The sequence below is a fragment of the Otolemur garnettii genome, unplaced genomic scaffold (genome assembly GCF_000181295.1).
Source record: "Otolemur garnettii isolate 467f Iridium unplaced genomic scaffold, OtoGar3 scaffold00241, whole genome shotgun sequence".
NCBI classification, from domain to species: Eukaryota; Metazoa; Chordata; class Mammalia; order Primates; family Galagidae; genus Otolemur; species Otolemur garnettii.
Window position 1 is genome coordinate 736,603 of NW_003852636.1, and position 19,129 is coordinate 755,731.

A 19,129-nucleotide genomic window follows, 5' to 3' on the forward strand; every position below is an offset into this window, starting at 1 on the left:
CACGTTCACACACAGACACAGGCGCATGCACTTGCACAAGTGCCTGTGAGTATGTACAGGTGCACAGGGATCATGGATATAAGCAAACTTGGCTGTACTGTACACAAAGACTCGCTGGGGTGGGCACTGACGTGGTATATGCACTCAAGGAGATGCATAGATATTCATTCCTGTCCTACCCCTGTTTGCCCCAAAACCCTTTAGGGGCTGACTGCAGAGCCTTTTCTTTCCCTCAAATCCTCATCAGGGTGTGGCCCTTGAGGAACCTATTATTTTCTTTCTGACTGACTTCTATGTCCTCCCCGGCCCCTCCCTTGTCTACTTACGTAGCATGTTTAGAATACTGTTTTATCCTTTTATCTTATCAGTCACAGCTGCCAGAATCTCATCCTGGATTTCCTTGTGGGTGAGCACTGGGAAGAGATAGCTCTTCCTGTCTTGGAAAAACGCCACTGGTTTCCTTGGAGTCTTCTGGTCAGTTGGGCCAGACAAGACTCTGAGCACAGGTGCAAAGGAAGTGGACATGTTGGAGGCATATCTCAAAAACCAGTGCAGTTCTGCTTGGTGCCAGAAGCCTTCCTCCACCAACCATGTGATGCCAGGTCCCATGATCCCAGCCCCACTGGTATTGGCACCACCTGGGTGAGAGGCAGATAACAGCCTATGTGGCCCCAGAGTTTTGCTGTTGACAGTCAGTCCACTCTGAGCAGGAGGGCCTCTGCTGGGACTGTAGCACAGGGATCATGGACATAAGCTGCATGTGATCAGCTCTGTGCCAACTCCCAGAGCAGAGGGGGAGGTTGGCCCAGTCACGGTCCTCTAAGACACCCATATGCCAGCACTACGTCAGCACAATATTCAACATTGGGCTATGTCACAAATAGACTGAACCACTAAGGAGAGCTGGGTCAGTGCTGGGTGGCCCCCTGAGGCCTGGAAGGAGCACTGGGGGAACTTCTGTCAGAAGGTAGGGACTCTGAACTAGAGTCGGGCTCAGCTGGTACTCCTTACCCCAGCATGGCTGCTATGTCCACTGTGAGACTGTAGGCTAAGCCCCTTTGCTTATCTATAAAATGGTGATAGGGAAACTGCCACAGGTTACTGTGTGTATAAATGAGATTTAGCTATCAAAGTGCTGGACAATGTTAGGTATGATGATGAGAAAGAGGATAATAATTATTGTTATTTCTTGTCTACTGCCTGGACTAGAACGTTCTACTTGGGGCCTTAGAAGATGATGGCTCCCTGAGCAAGGCCAGGGGTGGAAGACACAGCTTTGGCTCCTTATCCCAGTAGGCTCCTTGACCCTGGATAAACCTAGGAGTTGCTGACAGAGGTGGGGGACCCTCTATGTTTGGGCAGGGTACAAGATAGGGAAAGGGGTTTGGCACTGGCAAGGACTGAAGCTCAAGAAAGCCTTGGCCAAGACATTCAGAGAGTGAAACTAGGGGAGCAGCAGCTTCCCATCTGGTTATGACCAGGTGACAATGTACCAACCCCTCTGTGTTAGATATTTCTGGATCACCAGAACTAGATGTGCCTGCCTGCTGGAGGTGAGATAGTGTATACTCAGGGACTTGGTGCCAGAACCGTCCTAACCCCGTTTCTTTTCCTGTTTTTTACCCTCTGTTCTCTATCAGAAGCTGAGGCCAAAAAAGCATGTGAGTGGCTCCGAGTGACAGGATTCCCTCAGTATGTTCAGCTTTTTAAAGGTAAGACCAATTAATTGCTTGCCCTACTCCAGGGGTCCACAAATTTTTTAAACAGGGGGCCAGTTCACTGTCACTCAGACCATTGGCGGGCCGGACTGCAGGCCCCAGGATGAGTCAGCCACTAAGCAGGACAGGCAGTGGCGGCAAAAACACCTGGCAGGCCGGATAAATGTCCTAGGTGGGCCACATGTGGCCTGCAGGTCATAGTTTGAGGACGCCTGCTACCCCATGTAAGACTTTCCTTATCCCTCAGTTTTTCATCTATAAAATGGGGGCAAATCTGAGCCTCTCCAACCACATGCAAGAAACTGTGTCTCTTGGCCTAGCTCAAAATTTTTTATTGACTTTGCTCCTGTAGTCACACCTTTGTCTCCTACAGCAGCATCTTACTACTGGATTTCTCTGGTAAGCCTCCACAAGCTCTGGTTGCCCATGTTTTATACTATCCTGTCCTGATCAGGGTCACCATGCTATACCACTCCTGAGGACACCATTTACATGAATATAATGTCAAGGGTGTACCCTGGCAGCCCAGCCTTAATCTCCATGGTAATGGAGAGAAATTTCTCACTTTCTCCACAGCAATGGAGAGAAATTTCTATTTCTCTTCTTTTTTCTAGAGTTCTTTACACTGTTTTAATTTCTCCTCTTCTTCTCATGCCTCCACTATACCCTGACCTCCACTGCACCCTGACTTCACCCTTACTTCACCTCATCTAGCTCACCATTAACCTCCATGTACGTGCTCCCACTCAATGACCACTTCCTAGTCCTTATCTATTGCATCTCTCAACAGCATTCAGTGCAGTTGGCCACTCCTTTGGCTTCTAGAATAACTCCCTTTCCTGGCTACCTCTCTTCCTGCTGCCGTAAAGTCTCCTTAGCTGACTCCACGTCTTCTATGTGGTATCTAAATGTTAGCATGTCCCAGGACTAAGTAAATCCTGCTCTCTCTTCTCTCTCAACATTGCTTTCCCCTGAGATCTTTGTCCAAGTATCATCTATATTCTCATGACTTCCAAATGTCTCATTGCAAAGCTTCAGATTCACTGTTTCTACTCAGAAGTCTGACAGATTTATCACATTTAAAAGTCCTAAATCCCAACTTCTGAAGGCATCACTATCCCCCCACTTGATCAAGCCTCATATCCATGAATCATCCATAATTCCTCCTTTCCCTCATTCCCCCATCTCTAACCCTTCAAGTCCTTTTTCCCTCTGGAATGTATCTTAGAGCCATCCACTTCTACCACCTCTGCCATAGCCCAGGCTATGCCAAGACTAGTGCTTGCCTAGACTAGTGAGTGCCCCAGCCTCCTTCCTGCCTTCCCTGCTTCTGCTTTTGCTGTCCTGTGCTCCCGTCTCCATGCTGCAGTTAGAGAGCTCCTGCTGGCCATAGGTCTGACTATGTTCCTTGTCTGCTCCAAACCCTCTGCTGGCTTCCTGGCACATTCAGAATGAAGTAAGTTCAAATGCTCCACTCTGGCTAGCAAGACTACATTATCCAACTGCCATTTATTACTTTCCCCTTTGCTCTCAAGGCTTCTCTCTACTGTGTGCTCATACCAAGCTCTTTACCTCCTCAGATCCTTGATAATGATGTTACTTCTGCTTAGAAGCCTCTTTCTTGTTCTTTTACACACGTGGCTGCTTCTGGTCTCAGCTCAAAAAGGCCTCTGGTGACCACCTCCTTACAAATAACCCCATGCTCACCAGCCTTTTTCTACCCCGTCACCCTGGCTGATGTCTTTCATGGCATTTGTAACTGCTTTATCTTGGTTTCATGTATTGCTTACTGTTTGTTTCCTGTGAGAGTATAAACTACATGAAGGCAAAGACCATATTTCTCTTGTTCCCTATTGTATGCCCATTGTCTTATGCAGTGCCTGTCACAAAGTAGGTGCTCAATTAGTATTAGTTGAATGAGTAAATGAATGAATGGGCCTGATTTACCAGCAAGGCAGAGAGCTGTGGGGATTTTTAGATTCTCTGTCCCCTTCTCCCTGCTCCTTCCTTTCTCTTCTCTGGACAATAGGGGAAGCAGAGGTATTATTTGGCTTTGTGCTGTCACATCTATCCTTGCTCCTTCCCTATGACTACCTTCAGCTTTCCCTGGGCCAGGGCGAGGGTTCCCTGTCTGAGCAGCCCAGGATTCAGAGGGAAGTAGGGAAGTCCAGGTTGGCTTTTAGTAGCTACCTAGGGTTTCAGGTCTACCATTGCACATGAACTGCCTCAGTGACTGACAGGGATCTCTGCAGCTCAACCCCTGTGCCCTTTTCCAGCCCTTTCCTCTGACTGCCAGCCCAGAGCTCCTTGGACCCCCTTTATACTTGCCTGGCTTTTTGCCTTTTGCTTTGACTCTTGCCTTCCTACTCCCCTTCCTTCCTGGTATCCCTCTTCCAGTTTGAGGGCTTCTGGGGCTGAGTTTCTGATCTACTGCTGAGCTCATATTTGGTCCTCTTTTCATATAGAAGGTTTGTTTCCCCTGGATATTGACTCTGTGAAGAAGGACCACAGTTTTCTGGATGAGGACTCTTTGGGGGCTCTGTGCAGGTAGGTGGGCTAAGAGCCAGGCCCAATGCCAGATTGGGGGTTCCTCATGGTAAAAACCATTCCTTGTGCCCTCTAACAAGAGCCCAGCTTATTAGTAATCAAGCTCATCTTCTGCAGTGACATTGCTCATTCTGTTTGTGCCTGTGACACCCTCACCCATCCAGTCATACTAGCTAGAAAGCAAAATTGGCCTTGATTCTATCACATCCTCAAACATTCCTCTGATTTAGCACCTCTCTGCTTACACCAGCTCAGTTCTTATTTGAGTCCAATCCATGGCTTCTCCTTGGGTCCATTACTGTAGCCTCCTAACTAGCTTTAGTCTTATAGTTCCCCTACCCCCTGAGCCCTTGATCCATCCTCTTAACAGCCATGAGTCAGCTTTTAAAGCTCTAGGTAGGTGCTTCTCTGATCAAAATTTGTCACTGCCTACAGGTGGAAGTGCAAAGCTTTTTTAGCATGACACTCAAGGCTCTTTGAAATCTGGCTTTTGAGCTACCTTATTAGCCTTGGTTCCATTGTCACTTGCCTATATTCATCCGCTTCCTGTCTGTTTTCATCTCTACAGGGTCCTGTGGAAGCCTAGGGTAGGAATCCCTGTTTCTTTTGCTCACAGAATCCTGTTTCTGTCCTCCAGGAAGCCTGTTCTGATTGCTTCAGAATTTCTTATCTCACCCTCTGTGTGTCTGCTGTGTCTCTTGTCTGTTCTTATCTTGAGCACATCCCATATCTGTACTTTATTTCCAAATCTATAAGCTCCTGGAAGACAGTATCAATTTTCCCAGTATCATGTCTAATGCTTAAACCTTCATTAACACCAGGGCTTAGGAGATGTTTTAATGGGTTAGGTATGTGAAGTGGTGGGTGGCATCTTGGGAATGTCTTGGTAGGTCATTCCAGGCTTTGGGAATTGGGAACCTTGTGTGAACATTTCTATTTTGTTACAGGAGGCTGATGACCTTGAACAATTGTGCCTCAATGAAACTGGAGGTTCAATTTCAGTGCAAGCAGGTGAGTCATCATATCTGTGGTCTTAGGCACCATGAGAAAACCCAGCATATACACTTGTGAAGCTAGCTCCAGTATCTCAGGAGTCTGGGTGTTCAGAATAGTGCCTGGCTCCAGCCTGAGGGTGCAAATGGAGTGGCCCAGTGCGGGTGCTAAGTTTGGTGAGTGTGGTCTGAAGGCTAGAGTTTGAGAGCAAGTGCAATGGAAGATGACCTCCCCTCGCCCCTGTCAGTTCACCTCTCCCTCCTGGAATTACTAGTAATGGCCACTCATCAGAGAAATCCATCTGCCCCCACTATTTACTTTGTGATGACTAAAATTCTTGAATAAGAGACAGACGGAAAACTGTGGTAGAAAGATCATGACCTCTATGGTCTTAAAGGTTAGGATTCCTGAGTCACCCCATGAAGTTTTACCCTTCTGAGCCTCATTTTCCCTATCTCTATAAGGATTTGAGAGAGCTGCCTTGTAGCCTCTAATAGGCCTTTTTGACTCTGCTAATCTGAGATTGTGGAAACAGGAAGGACTCTTGGTTTAGCTCTGGAATGTAGGCCTAGTGACCCTGTCCTTTCCTAGGGATAAGCTTTACTCATTTCCTCTATATGTAGCTCTCTTCACAAAAGGCCTGCAGTCAGGTATGGGCAGTCAAGTTGCCAAAGCCCTGGGCTATCATGCAGGAGACCCATGGGGTCTGGTCCTCGCTCTGCCAGTGTCTGCTGAGTAACACTGGGCAAGACCTCTTTCCCTTTCTGAGCCTCAGGTTCCCTACCTTGCAAAGGAAGAGAATTAGAAAATGTAAAATCCTCTCAGCTCTGGTGTTCTGTGATTCTAATCTAAGACTATAGCTCGTGACTTGAGAGGCTCTGTCAGTGATTTATTTTCCATGTCATTGTACAGCCTTGGTCAAGTGGCTTCTCATTTTTAAGTCTCCCTTTTCCTATCTGCAAAATAGTGGGGGATAGATGACTGTTGCCATTTATCTGGCCTCTGTCAATAACTCTTGCTTCCTCCAGCACTCCCAGAGCTAGCTCTTCCTTCTTAGGCCATGTCCTCAACCAGAAGATGGGGACCTTTACCTTGTCCCCTAAGAGCTTGGGAGCAGAGTGTGGAGCACAAAAAAGGACTTGAGGGCTCCACTTCTCTGACCCAACCCTGTAGTACTCTCCCCAGAATGAAAAGTCAGAAGAAGAGGAACAATGTACCATCAGCAGCGGCTGGGCCTTCCAGCAGGAAAGTAAGCACTGGTCTTGTGTGAGGTCCTCTGACTTGCTGGCCCCCTCGAACTCTGGCCTTCTAGTGAACTCAAGCTGTGAGAGTGTCCTCACTGAGTTTAGCGCCACCTCCCTGCCAGCCATCACTGTGAGTCTACCGCCTGAGCCAGCAGACCTGCCCTTAATAGACTCTTTGCCCAGCCCTAGTGACCAGTCCTTCCTTAGCCCCACATGGGGCCAGGAGGGTCCTCTGGACAAAGCCAAGAAACACCGTTCCCGCAGCTTCCTCAAGCACCTTGAATCTCTGTGGAGGAAAGAAAAGGATAGTAGCCGGCAAGTAGACCCTGAACATAAGCCAACCACTACAGAAAAGACCATCAAAGCCTCATCTTTCCGTACTTGTCGTGGCTTCCTATCAGCTGGATTTTACAAAGCCAAGAATTGGACAGCTACCTCAGCCAGTGGCAGGAGTGCTGGGAGTCAGAGGGCCTGGGAGGCTTGGCCTGTGGCCATGTTCCAGCAGCATCAGCAATTAAACAGAGGTGACTGGATGGTGTATGTACCCAGGGACCACAAACCAGGCACCTTCCCTCGCTCACTGTCCATTGAGAGCTTGTGTCCTGAGGATGGACACCACCTGGCAAATTGGCAGGCAGGTAGGCACTGGGGCTATAAGGGACGCCGGGGCTCTTGTGGCTCAACGGGCAGCCATGCCAGCACCTACGACAACTTGCCAGATCTGTATCCAGCTGAACCTGGACTGGCTGGGGCCGACACCGAAGATGAGGAGGAGGGGGAGGTTAGGGGCAGTTACACTCACGTCGATGACATTCTCCAGCATGTTTGGGGGCTGCAGCAACGGGTTGAACTCTGGTCTCAGGCCTTATACCCAGACCTGGGGCCTGTAGATAAGGAAGAGGAAGATGAGGAAGAGGAGGAGATTGCTTCTTCAATAGAAATAGCCACAGCTGAGTTTGAAGGCCAGGCTGAGACTCTGACCCAGGCAGAGGCTCCAGCCCATGGGATACCCTCACCCTGGGTCCAGGATGAAGTCCAGCCAATAGTACCGGCTCAGGCTCAGGCCTCAGCCAAGGCTGAGTCATTGGCACAGGCAGAGGCCAAGCCCCAGGCCCCATCCCAGGACAATGAACAGGAAGCACATTCAGGTGGGGAACCCACCTCTACCTCCAGCCTGTCTGTGGAAGAAGGACCCTCCATTCCTGACACTGTGACCTCTAACGAACTTGATAGTAGTGGGAACTCTATGAATGAAGCTGAGGCTGCAGGGTCCCTGGCTGGACTCCATGCATCAGTGTCCCATGAACGGCGTGATTCAGGTGTTGGGGCCTCACTTACCAGACCTTGCAGGTGAGAGTTTGTGTGGGGGTGCAGGTGGGGGTCCTGTTTCTTTTTCTCTGTGTCTCTCTTCCCTCTACCCCTAGTTGATTTCTTAGTCACAGGCCCAGAGGCAGGTTCTTGGGTGCTGGCTCCAAGCAGCTAGTCTCAGGTAGAGAATACAGAACTCTGGAAACCAGAATGTTAAGGCTCAGGATCTGCCTCTACTATGGCCTTGAGGAAATTATAACTTCTCTTTGGGAGTAGGTTTCATCTGTCAAATGAGGGTATTAGAGGAGGGGTTCTGTGATACCCAGCTTTGCTATCCCTGGTTTCTTGGGACATCCTCTCTACAGTAGTCTTGGACTGGGTGGGAGCTGCTGCTGCCTGTTGGCACTAGGTGGGCCTGAGCTCCCTGTTACCTCCTGAGAGCTTCTTGACCCCTGCTCAGACCTGGTACCCAAGACTAAGCTTTTTCATGCTGGGGCTCAGTAGCACTGTTGAAAGTGGCCCCATCTCCCTGCATTTTCTTTCTTTTGGAAGAGAAAAAGGGACTAGAAGAACATAACTTTTTCTATGGTTTAGAAAAACCTGTTTCTCTGACCTTCTCCACCCATTTCACCCCCCACCAGGAAGCTCCGTTGGCATAGTTTCCAGAACTCTCACAGGCCCAGCCTTAACTCGGAGTCTCTGGAGATCAATCGGCAGTTTGCAGGCCAGATCAACCTCCTGCACAAGGGCTCACTGCTGCGGCTCACTGCCTTCATGGAGAAGTACGCTGTGCCCCACAAACAGGGCTGGGTCTGGTAAGTGGCTCCTGGGCTATGGAGGGTGGGGGTCAGGACCAGGGCTCTGGGGCCAGTCACCTAAGGAGGTGGGAGCAGGCAGGCAGAGCCCCAGGCCATTGGAGTGATGTGGTGTGCTAGGGGGCTGGAGCGGACGCAGGAGGGTGGGGTTGGACTCTAGGTCTTCAAACTTTATCTTCTCCAGTCCAGCCTCCATGCTGCCACCAGTGAGGTTATACTAAGATACAGTTTCATTGTCACTCTTCAGATAAATAAACAGCCTTCTGTGGCTCCCCATTGTCCAGATTACTTCCCTATTGTGATTCTTTCCTATTGTGGTCTCACTCCTTCCTTCTGGCTCTTTAGCCTGCCACTTCCAAGTAGTGCAACCTTATAGGCCAATGGGAGTAGTAGTCCTTCCCTGAATGTGCCATCCTGTTTTTCCTGCCTCTTTGCCTTTGTTCATCTTCTTCATCTCTGCCTGGGGTGCCTTTTCCTTATTTCTTCTCTGGGACAACACTCTTTTGTCCCTTAATAGCTTGCTGAATTACCACCTCCTCCTTGAAGCCTTCCCTGACACACTAAGTACAGTTCCCCTTCCTCACGAGTCTTTCCCCCAAATTCTTGGCCTACTACTAGCCACATTAATTATCACTGTTTGTTGACACAGTTGTGTCCTTGACCAGAGTGAGAGCTCTCTGTTCTTCTGTGATTCCCTAGGGCTGGGCCTAAAGCAGATGCTCAGTGACTGTTGACTCTAGAGATACAGTGTGTTCTTTACCCTACCTGATCACTTGTCATTCCTCCCAAACAGGTCAGTGCCCAAGTTCATGAAGAGGAACAAGACACCAGACTACCAGAGACAGCATGTATTTGGGGTGCCACTTCTCATCCATGTGCAGCGCACAGGCCAGCCCCTGCCACAAAGCATTCAACAAGCCATGCGCTACTTGCGCAGCCAGTGTCTGGACCAGGTGATCCTTCCTGGGGTAGCATTCTTAGAGATGGTGCTGCAGATAGTGTGGGTGGGGAAGCCCAAGGCTAAGAATCTGAGGAGGAGCACTTCTCTGGCCTGACCCCTGGGTTGGAACTTTCCTGTTCTTTATCAGGCCCAGAAAGGATGGGCTCCTTTCTATTCCTCCAAAGCTCCTTTCTATTTTCTCCAAAGCTCCTTTCTATTCCTCAGGTCCAAAGTCTTCTTCCCAGCTCTGTGCCAGCTTCTTTCTGGCCAAATCTCTGTTGTACCTATCTTCTAGGAGCCTCCCCTTAGCCTAGATCCACTTTTTCCTACTCATCTCTGCCTTCTTTGGCCCTGAGGGTATAAAAATCCTTCTCTTTGCTTTTGTCACTTGTCTTCTACCCTGCCCAGAAGGAAGCCTAGCAGGCTTCAAGGTCTCTGGGGTGGCCCATATGCCTGACACTCAGTCCAGAGTTCATCTCACAGTCTCCTTCCCTCCTATCCATGGACCAGGTGGGCATCTTCCGTAAGTCTGGAGTCAAGTCCAGGATTCAGAACCTACGCCAAATGAATGAGACCTCGCCTGACAATGTCTGCTATGAGGGCCAGTCAGCCTATGATGTGGCTGACCTGCTGAAGCAGTATTTCCGGGACCTTCCTGAACCCATCTTCACCAGCAAGCTCACCACCACTTTCCTACAAATCTACCAGCGTGAGTCACCTGCATCTTTTCCCAACAACCTGCCCCATTCTTGGCTTCCCTAGATCCTAGGGCTAGTGGAAGATAAACGTGGTATAGGCAAATGGAGCATGACCCATAAACTCGTTGGAATATTTATTATCTCAAGTAAGAGGGGCCCTGAAAGAAACCACATTCTGCCTCCCCAGACCCATTATATGGAAGGGTAGACTGAGGCCCCAAGGAAAGGAAGGGACCTACCTAAGTTTACACTGTATGTTAGTAGCAGAGCAAGGTCTAGCACCCAGAGACCTCCTAGAGCAATTTTTTCTCTCCCCTCTCACTGGCTTCCCTTGGGCCTGTAATGCCTTCTGAATTTCTGGAAGCAGGAGGTTTGTTGCCAGAGCCCCTGGGGAAGTAAGGAAGGCCCTTCTGCCACTGCTTCCTCACAGTCCTCCCCAAGGATCAGTGGTTGGCAGCAGCACAAGCTGCCACTTTACTGCTCCCCGATGAGAACCGAGAGGTGCTACAGACTCTGCTCTACTTCCTAAGTGACATTGCCTCTGCTGAAGAAAACCAGATGACAGCCGGCAACCTGGCAGTGTGCCTGGCACCCTCCATCTTCCACCTCAACATCTCCAAGAAGGATAGCCCTTCTCCCAGGTGAAATGGGGCAGAACATGTCAGAGCCCAGGGCAGGAGGGTTTGGGCCCCATGTCTTGGCCTCAAGGGGTCAGCCCAACCTGTAGGAGACTAGGGTTGGCTGGGTGCTGTAGACCAGGCCCTTCCAAAAGGCAGCAGGTTGTCTTGTGGTGAGGATGGGCATAGTGGCTTTTGGGGAGCTGGTAGTCAACCTGTCGGTCATCTTATCTTGTGCTCTTGTGCCATTTTCTTTTTGCCCCCTTGATCCAGGATCAAGAGCAAATGTAGCCTGGTCAGCCGGCCAGGCCCCAGGGATCTCACTGAGAACATGGCTGCCACTCAGGGCCTATCACACATGATTAGTGACTGCAAGAAACTTTTCCAGGTGAGTAACCCCAGGCATAGTGCCTACTTATGGGGGACCATCAGTCTGACCTTAATGCCTCACCTCAGAGATAGGGCCCAAATTGACACTTAACTCTTCAAGCTCCTACTTCAACTCCTCCCTCACAAGGTTTCTCACCTACCTTGCTGTAGTATTCGCACATCTCCACCACCCTTGACGTGAACCCGACAGACCTGACAAGACAGATCCCCAGCCCAGTGTGTGTGTGCCCTCTCAGGTGCCCCAGGACATGGTGCTGCAACTGTGTGGCTCATATAGTGCAGCTGAACTCAGTCCTCCTGGCCCAGCCCTGGCTCAGCTGCGGCAAGCCCAAGCCACTGGGGTGAGCCTGAGCCTGTACATGGAGGAGAGCATCCAGGAGCTGCTACGCAATGCTGCTGAGCGCTTCAAGGGCTGGATGAATGTGCCAGGGCCCCAGCACACAGACCTGGCTTGTAAGAAGGTGAGCATCACACCACCCATGTCTGCTATGGAGCTGTGAAGGGGGATGGTGCAGGCAAGGGGAGTGGAGGAACCTATAGGAAGGAGCCAGGATGGAGCTGCCCTGCCAGACCTCCTCAGTCTCTTGCAAAATGATAGCCAGTGACCAAATACCTCCTTTTTTTTTTTTTTTTTCTGAAACTGAATCTCACTCTGTCACCCTGGGGTAGAGTACCAGGGCAGCATAACTCATAGCAACCTCAAACTTCTGGGCTCGAATGATCCTCTTGCCTCAGCCTCCCCAGTAGCTGGGGCTACAGGTGTCTGCTATGACACCCGGCTAATTTTTCTATTTTTAGTAGAGACAGGATCTCATTCTTATTCAGACTTGTCTCAAATTCCTGAGCTCCAGCAATCCACCTGCCTTGGCCTTCCAGAGTGCTAGGATTACAGGCGTGAGCCACCACACCCAGACTAGCAAGCAAGTACCTTACAGAATCAAGAATGAAAAGAGACCAAGGGAGCTCACTAGGGGACCACCAACAAAAGCCACATTCCAGATCTAGTGCTATTTTGATAGCTCCATCTGTCCCTGTGCAGCAGTAAAAGCTGAACCCCACTTTTGTGCTTTGCTCATGCTATCCTGCTGCCTGGACTGCCCTGCCCCCAAGCATGATGTTTCCTGAGCCACTTTCAGCTCCAACAAAATATGCCCCTCTTCCAGGGCCCTTTTCCCATTCGGAACCTGGCTAGAGGTGATATCTCTCTGTCCCCCTTCTGGGCACTGGCCTTGCTCTTTCTTGGATTATGATTCTGAGTAAGATCGCAAGCCTGATGTGTCCTGTGTATAAAATGGTCCTAATGAAAGCTCCCTTGCTGTATTGGGCTGAAAGTACCTTACATGGTGCCTGGCACATATGAAAGCCTCAGTAAATGGCAGCTTCTGTTGTGCACATGTTACTTCCCATGCTATATGGAGAATTTTTTGAGGATGATCTCTTCTTCTCATTTCCAAAAATTCTAAGCTTTGTGCCCATTTTATGGTAAGGCCTAATAGGCCTCTCAGAATGTGTGTCCCATCATTTCTTTGTGCTCTCAAGCAGGCTAAAACGTGGATATCCAGCAAAGACAAAGAGGACAGGGAGTACAGGGATGGCTCTACCTGGGTCTGGCCAGGGTTAGCAGAGTTTTGCAGCCTTCCCTCATCAGGAGCTAGAGTGATAGGAACCTCAGGCCTATAGTTTGAGGTCTGGACTTGAGGATGGAGTTGGAGTTCTTCATTCTTGACAGCTGCCTGGTCCCCACCCTATGGCTTGCAGGCACCTGATGGGCATCCCCTGCGGATTTGGAAGGCCTCCACGGAGGTGCCTGCCCCTCCAGCTGTGGTGCTGCATCGTGTTCTTCGGGAGCGGGCCCTTTGGGATGAGGACCTGCTGCGGGCCCAAGTGCTGGAAGCCCTGATGCCGGGTGTGGAGCTGTACCACTATGTCACCGACAGCATGGCACCTCATCCCTGCCGTGACTTTGTAGTGCTTCGGTGAGGGGCTCTCCAGCTGCCACTCCACTGTGCTTGGGGGACCAGGGAGGTGGGGCAGGGACCAGCACTAGGAATCTGAGTGTATGTGTCCCATAGGATGTGGCGCTCTGACCTGCCTCGGGGGGGTTGCCTGCTCGTCTCCCAGTCCCTGGATCCTGAGCAACCCGTGCCAGAGTCAGGGGTGCGGGCTCTCATGCTCACCTCCCAGTACCTCATGGAGCCTTGTGGCCTGGGCCATTCCCGGCTCACTCACATCTGCCGTGCTGACCTCAGGTACCCAGCCTGCTGTGACCCCCTTGGCCCTGACCCCTCAACTGACTCTGCTCCTACTTTTCTGTCCCTTGCCACTGATCACTGGGGCTGAGAGTAAGGCTTTTCTTCCTTCTGTCTGGTGAGGGCTCTGGGGAAAAACCCATTGCTCATGCCTGGCTTTTCCTATTTCCCTAGGGGCCGTTCTCCTGACTGGTACAACAAAGTCTTTGGGCACCTGTGTGCCATGGAAGTGGCAAAGATCCGGGACTCCTTTCCCACCCTGCAGGCAGCTGGCCCTGAGACTAAGCTGTGAGCCTTTAGCTGGCCCCAGTTTGGCGCCACCCAGACCTCTGACACCTAGAGAGTGAGGGGAATTAAGAATAAATGCTGCTACTAGGGTTGAGTCAGTCCCAGATGGCTCCAATTGCCTATCCTGGCCCCCTTATTTCCTAAAGCACCACTGTACACATAGAAGAGAGAATTTGTGTGTCCTGTCTCCACCCCACCTTCATCCCCTACACATGTCCTGCTCTCCCAAGAGAGGAAAATCATGTCAATAGTAAGCAGACTGCTGCCACCCTCTATCTGCCTACAAGGCTACCACTCAGTCTGAAGCCTCTAAAGCCCCTCCTTGGTGGGGAAAAGTTCAAGAGCAGTACATAGTCCCAGCTCAGTGCCAAACATTGAAAAGCCAAGCCATCCTGTTTGGTGCTGAGATCCTTTTGAGGTTGGACAGGAGGTTCTGGACCTGTCTTTGGAGTCAATGCTAGCTCTGAACTGGCTTTTCCAGCGAAGTTGGACTAGAGCAGATGGACACAGGGGCAGAACAGAGGACAGCCCAGACACTATGAGCTGTTTTATTTATGTAAATACGAAGCTGACATTTTTGAGGCTGATTTAGAATGGGCAGTGATGGGCCCCTAGTAGACAACATGACAATTTGTGGTAGCGTGGGATATGAGTGTGGGAAACCAATGAACCAGTCTCTCCTGGATTGGACTTTCCACTTGATCTGCCACTCCCTGGGTCCCATATAGCCTTTGGCTACACACTGCCATGTCTGGAGAGCAAACAGGATTGATTTTGCCACCCAGGCCAAGTGAAAGCAGAGAATGGTGAAGAAACAGGTAGCTTTGTCATTTTCCCCTTTTGCCTATGGTAGCAGGCTACCATATAGCCCTTTCCTGGAGCCTGGGACAGGTAGATAGAAGAACTGGGCTTACTCAGTCAGCTGGGGCTTGAGCAAAACCTAATGAATCCCACCCAAGGCTGTCTTTGTTCACATGGAAATTCAAATGCCATTCAAAGGCCAACTGGTGCTTTATTTTTCTATCTGCTGAATAAACTGGTATGGGATAGATCTCAGCCACCATTGTAATTTTTAAGCCTATTTTATTTGTACCTGTAAATACTCTATAGTTGGAATATATGTGTATATATAGATACATATATGCATGTATTCACATATGTACACACATATACAGCCTTTCATGACTGTATTATAATCTCTTGGAGGGGCAGGGGTCTGGCATGCCTCAGGGCACAAGACATTTCTGAAAGATAGGAGAGGTAGGGGAGAGGTAGGGCGCCAGGTAGCTGGCAGAGGAGCCAGGGCAGCTGGATCCCTCAGTAGAACAATAAAGCATTATCAGAGACACTATCTGTCTGTGTGGCTATCTTTTTGGTGAGAAAATGGGCTAGAGACTAAGGACAGTTACAACTAAGGCTCAATGTTGGGGCTCAGAAATTATGAACATTCACTGTACCCTCTCTTGAATCTGAGGAGCAATGGGGCGGGGCTCAATTCTTTGGGGAATGATTTGTTTGGGGGGAGGTTAGAATTTGGGGAAGCTAGGGCTTGGGTTCTCAGGAAGCTGCAAACTGCATATGATCTCAGGTATCCACAGGAGAGGGGATCCTGGCTCAGTGCTCCTTCCTTCCCCTTCTAAATACAGAGCAAACAAAGGATAAAGAGTGGAGACTCAGACCTAGGAGGCTTGGGTACCTTGTGCCACCCATAAGCTGACCTAGAGAGATATGAGTGCTGATACCTGCCCAGGCTGCCCCCCCTTTCCCAGCCTCCCAGGATGCAGCATGCTGTAACACAGTGTTGGTTTGGGAGTGAGGTTGAGCTGGGTTCTGTGACTGTAAGGAAGCTGCTTCACTTCTGGAGGGACTTGGTCTACACTGGTTCTATTGGTTGGGTCCACATCTTTCTAGCATTTATAAAATTGGCAAAAAAATTCCTAATGAATTTTTTTACTGATTTATTGTTTAAAACATGGGGTACATGGGTATAAGGGAAATTCAAAGGGGCCCTTGGGGATTGGATTCAATACATGAAACAACCAGAATTTGTTATCTGGGGCATTTGAACACATTGGAAAGAAAAATTTGCTTTTCCTTTAGGCTTTTGAGAAATTAAAAAATAGGTCACAGATTGCTCTCTATACCATCTCCCAGGAATCAGGAAGCCCAGAGTAACGATCATCAATCACATCAGCAAAGTATGAGTGGTGATTGAGACTAACTCTGGAGTCAGATGGTATGGATTCAAACTCAACACTATCACTTACTATCTCTGTGACTTTGTCATCATCTCGAGGAGTCATGTGGCTAGTAACCCAGGTGGCCCACATGGCTAGTTACTCAGGATGGCTTGTACTAAAGTGTGTGCTCCTAACTCTTCCAATGGGTTGCAAAATCCAGTGAGCATCACCCAGGCATCCTATTAAATCATGGATTGCTGGGCCCCACACCCAGAGTTTCTGATTCATTTGGTCTGGGGTAGAACCTGAGAATTTGCATTTCTAACAAGAGCCCAGGTTCTGGTGCCATGTTTGGAAAACCACTCATCTATAAAGTGAGGAGGCTGATGGTAATACAAGTTTCATTCAACTGAATCCAGATGAGAGGATATTTGAACTCTCCTGGAGTCCCAGGCACAGACCCTATGGACCAAGGCCATTATCCCTTTCCAGCTACATGGCTTCTTGGAGCCTCAGTTTCCTTATCTTTAAAATAGGAATTACACCACCTTACAAGGAATTAAAAATTGTCTTATTTATTGTTTGAAGCATATTATAGGTTGAAAGGGGACATCTTACTGCTATTTGCCTTGTAGTAATACATAGCACAGAGTCCAGTGTAAGGCTCAGGCAGAGATGAGCTTGGGAAGGAGGATCAGTAGGAGAAAAGGACAGAAAAGCTGCCTGCCCTGACCTCATGCTGTATCACTCCTTCATCTCTGACTTTAAGGCTTGTCTGCTTGGAAGGTTCTCCTACCAAGATCTTCCATTGCTTAGACCTTGATGGCTTGTGTTTCGTTTTAATAAGGCTACCCATATTACTTTCCTGGATCACTAGAGGAGTCTCAAACTGAAATTTCTACAGGAACCAGCCAGGTAGCACAGATAAGTAGAGCATGTTGCATAAAGGAGAGTATATGCCCCATCTAAAAGGGCAGCTGCCATTCCATTCCCATTGATTATGGACAGGTGGGACTATGAATTCGTACCAGACAGCCACATCTTCTGAATTTTTCCAGGCAACCTAGAAATCCAGTTATTTATGTGGAATCTACCTTTTAAAAATGTTGATGATTAATTAGAAAATTAGAAAGATTTAAAAATTACACATGCATCCAAACATGCAAGCATGAGTAGCCCACTGGCTTACCCCCTCTACTCTAGAGCTATATTTACAAAATGATGTAATTTTCCCTCCAGGCTTATGATCATGCATTCCTCCTGGGTCTGGACCCCATGTGATCCAGGGGTCACTCTGTGCTGGTCCACACTCAGAACATAGGCAGTTGATGACCATGGCGTGTAGGCTGGGCTCTGACACAAACCAGTCATGCACCATACTGCAGAAATTTTGGTACAGGCCAGTTATATGGCACAGGCAATAATCCAGAAAGAGATGCTAAGCAGAAGGTTCTCAGAGGAGATACTGTCTGTGTTGGGCTTGTAGCTGTGCACAGTATTGGAAGCACTAGAAGTAACTGTTGGGATCCAGAAAGCTGGGGTGGGAGCTAGTGCTGGAGTGTGAAGGGGAAGTGCCTATCCTGAGACAGCCAGGCCTTGGCAGGGGCCACAAGGGGGGGACTGCTGGTCTGTGTGGGGACATGGGCCACAGACACTAGGAAGCTGTTGGGACACTTGACCCCAGTCTCTGATCCATCCCCAGGTCTTAGTGTTCACTTATCTCTTCTCCTTCCCTTCCACAGGATCTCCCAGACATTGTCTCTTCCCTTGTCCCCTCAGCTTTCCCTGCCTTCCTCCATTTCAGAGCCCTTAAACTACTGCTGCTTTCCCTCCTCCCACTGATTCCTTGGAGGCAAGAACATCTCTCCAACTTGAGAGTCACTGTCCTGATTGCACAAATTAAGACATGGATGAACTTACAGTTAACAAGACTTGCCCAAGATCACTAGGAGGAATGGGGCATTGCTGGGATGGAACCCATGTCTGTTGGGATCCAAGGATGCCCTTTCCAATGGGCCAGTTACTGATTTAACAAATACTGAGTGTCTATTATGTGCCAGGTGCTGTCGTAGGCACTAGGGATAGGGCAGTGAATGAAACATAAGAATTCCTACTCTCTTAGCCAGGTGTTGTGGTGGGTGCCTGTAGTTCCAGTTATTTGGGAGGCTGAGGCAAGAGAATATCTTCAGCCCAGGAGTTTGAGGTTGCTGTGAGCTGAGATGCCCTAGCACTCTACTGAGGGCAACATAGTGAGACTCTGTCTCAAAAAAAAAAAAAATTCCTAATCTTATGGAGTTGGCACTGGCATTCTTATTCTAACAAACAGAATAAGTCAATGATATATGAGAGGTATGTTGGAAGGTCATAAATGCTTTAGAAAATACTAAAGCAGGAAAGAGGGATCAGGAGTGTTGGTAAGTGGGAAGTGTCAGGGGTGGGAAGTGGTAGCTTTAATTTTAATACACATAGAATGATTGTGGTAAAGGTGACATTTGACAAAGATGAAGTAGGTGAAGACCTCAGGCACATGAAGACAGACCCTGTTGGGCCTTGGAGGGACAGAAGGCAGATTTGGGACCAGAAAAATAGGTGTCAGAACAAAAGCAAGACTTGGGTGTCATTTCCATCTGGGCCTGTGGGCATGTGTATCATTTTCTTCTTGGCATCAAGGCTATGCCTACCCTCTTTACCCGCAGACCCCCATTGCCTCAGCTTTTACTATTCTAGACACACCTACCTCTTCCCCAGCCTCAGTCACCTTCTTGCACCCTAACTATTGATTAGTTTCCATTCTATTTCCTCCTTCAGAATATGGCTCTGTGGCCACATCTTCCTTCTTAAACTTTGTTCTCCTCTATGGTCAGAGATCTCTGCTCAGCTATTGTCCACAGCTCCTTGGCCTTCTTTCCTTGACACCCAATACTTCTCTTCTGTTTTGGCCCCACCCCAACCTCATGCATTACCCAAAGATCTTTCTTCTTTTTCCTCCATGCCTCACCTTGCATGTTAGGGATTGTATGCTTCTGTGTGACACCTTTCACATCACTTCCAAAGCCCCTGTCTCTTCCTTAAACTCAGGCCAGTATTTCCACCTGAGTGTAAAGTTCCACCAGGAGGCCCCACCTGTATATCAAGCTCCACA

The 19,129-nt window shown here is 49.1% G+C and overlaps 1 protein-coding gene across 1 annotated transcript; it reads left to right on the forward strand.

Moving 5' to 3' along the window:
- The first annotated feature begins 1,644 nt into the window (after window positions 1-1,644).
- Window positions 1,645-14,897, forward strand: STARD8 (StAR related lipid transfer domain containing 8). Its single transcript, XM_012812989.2, has 13 exons — window positions 1,645-1,712; window positions 4,184-4,265; window positions 5,213-5,276; window positions 6,444-7,852; window positions 8,452-8,625; window positions 9,419-9,578; window positions 10,076-10,274; window positions 10,694-10,904; window positions 11,154-11,268; window positions 11,507-11,731; window positions 13,029-13,246; window positions 13,343-13,519; window positions 13,694-14,897. Exons 3-13 carry the CDS (start codon window positions 5,220-5,222, stop codon window positions 13,809-13,811), a joined length of 3,063 nt encoding a protein of 1,020 aa, XP_012668443.1. The 5' UTR covers window positions 1,645-1,712; window positions 4,184-4,265; window positions 5,213-5,219; the 3' UTR covers window positions 13,812-14,897.
- Window positions 14,898-19,129: the final 4,232 nt, after the last annotated feature.

Bases quoted from the DNA above. Each gene is read 5' to 3' on its own strand.
- STARD8 (XM_012812989.2), top strand. From the start codon at position 5,220: ATGACCTTGAACAATTGTGCCTCAATGAAACTGGAGGTTCAATTTCAG. The intron at 5,277-6,443 runs GTGAGTCATCAT...TACTCTCCCCAG, and splicing joins TTCAATTTCAGTGCAAGCAG to AATGAAAAGTCAGAAGAAGA. The intron at 13,520-13,693 runs GTACCCAGCCTG...CTATTTCCCTAG, and splicing joins ATCTGCCGTGCTGACCTCAG to GGGCCGTTCTCCTGACTGGT.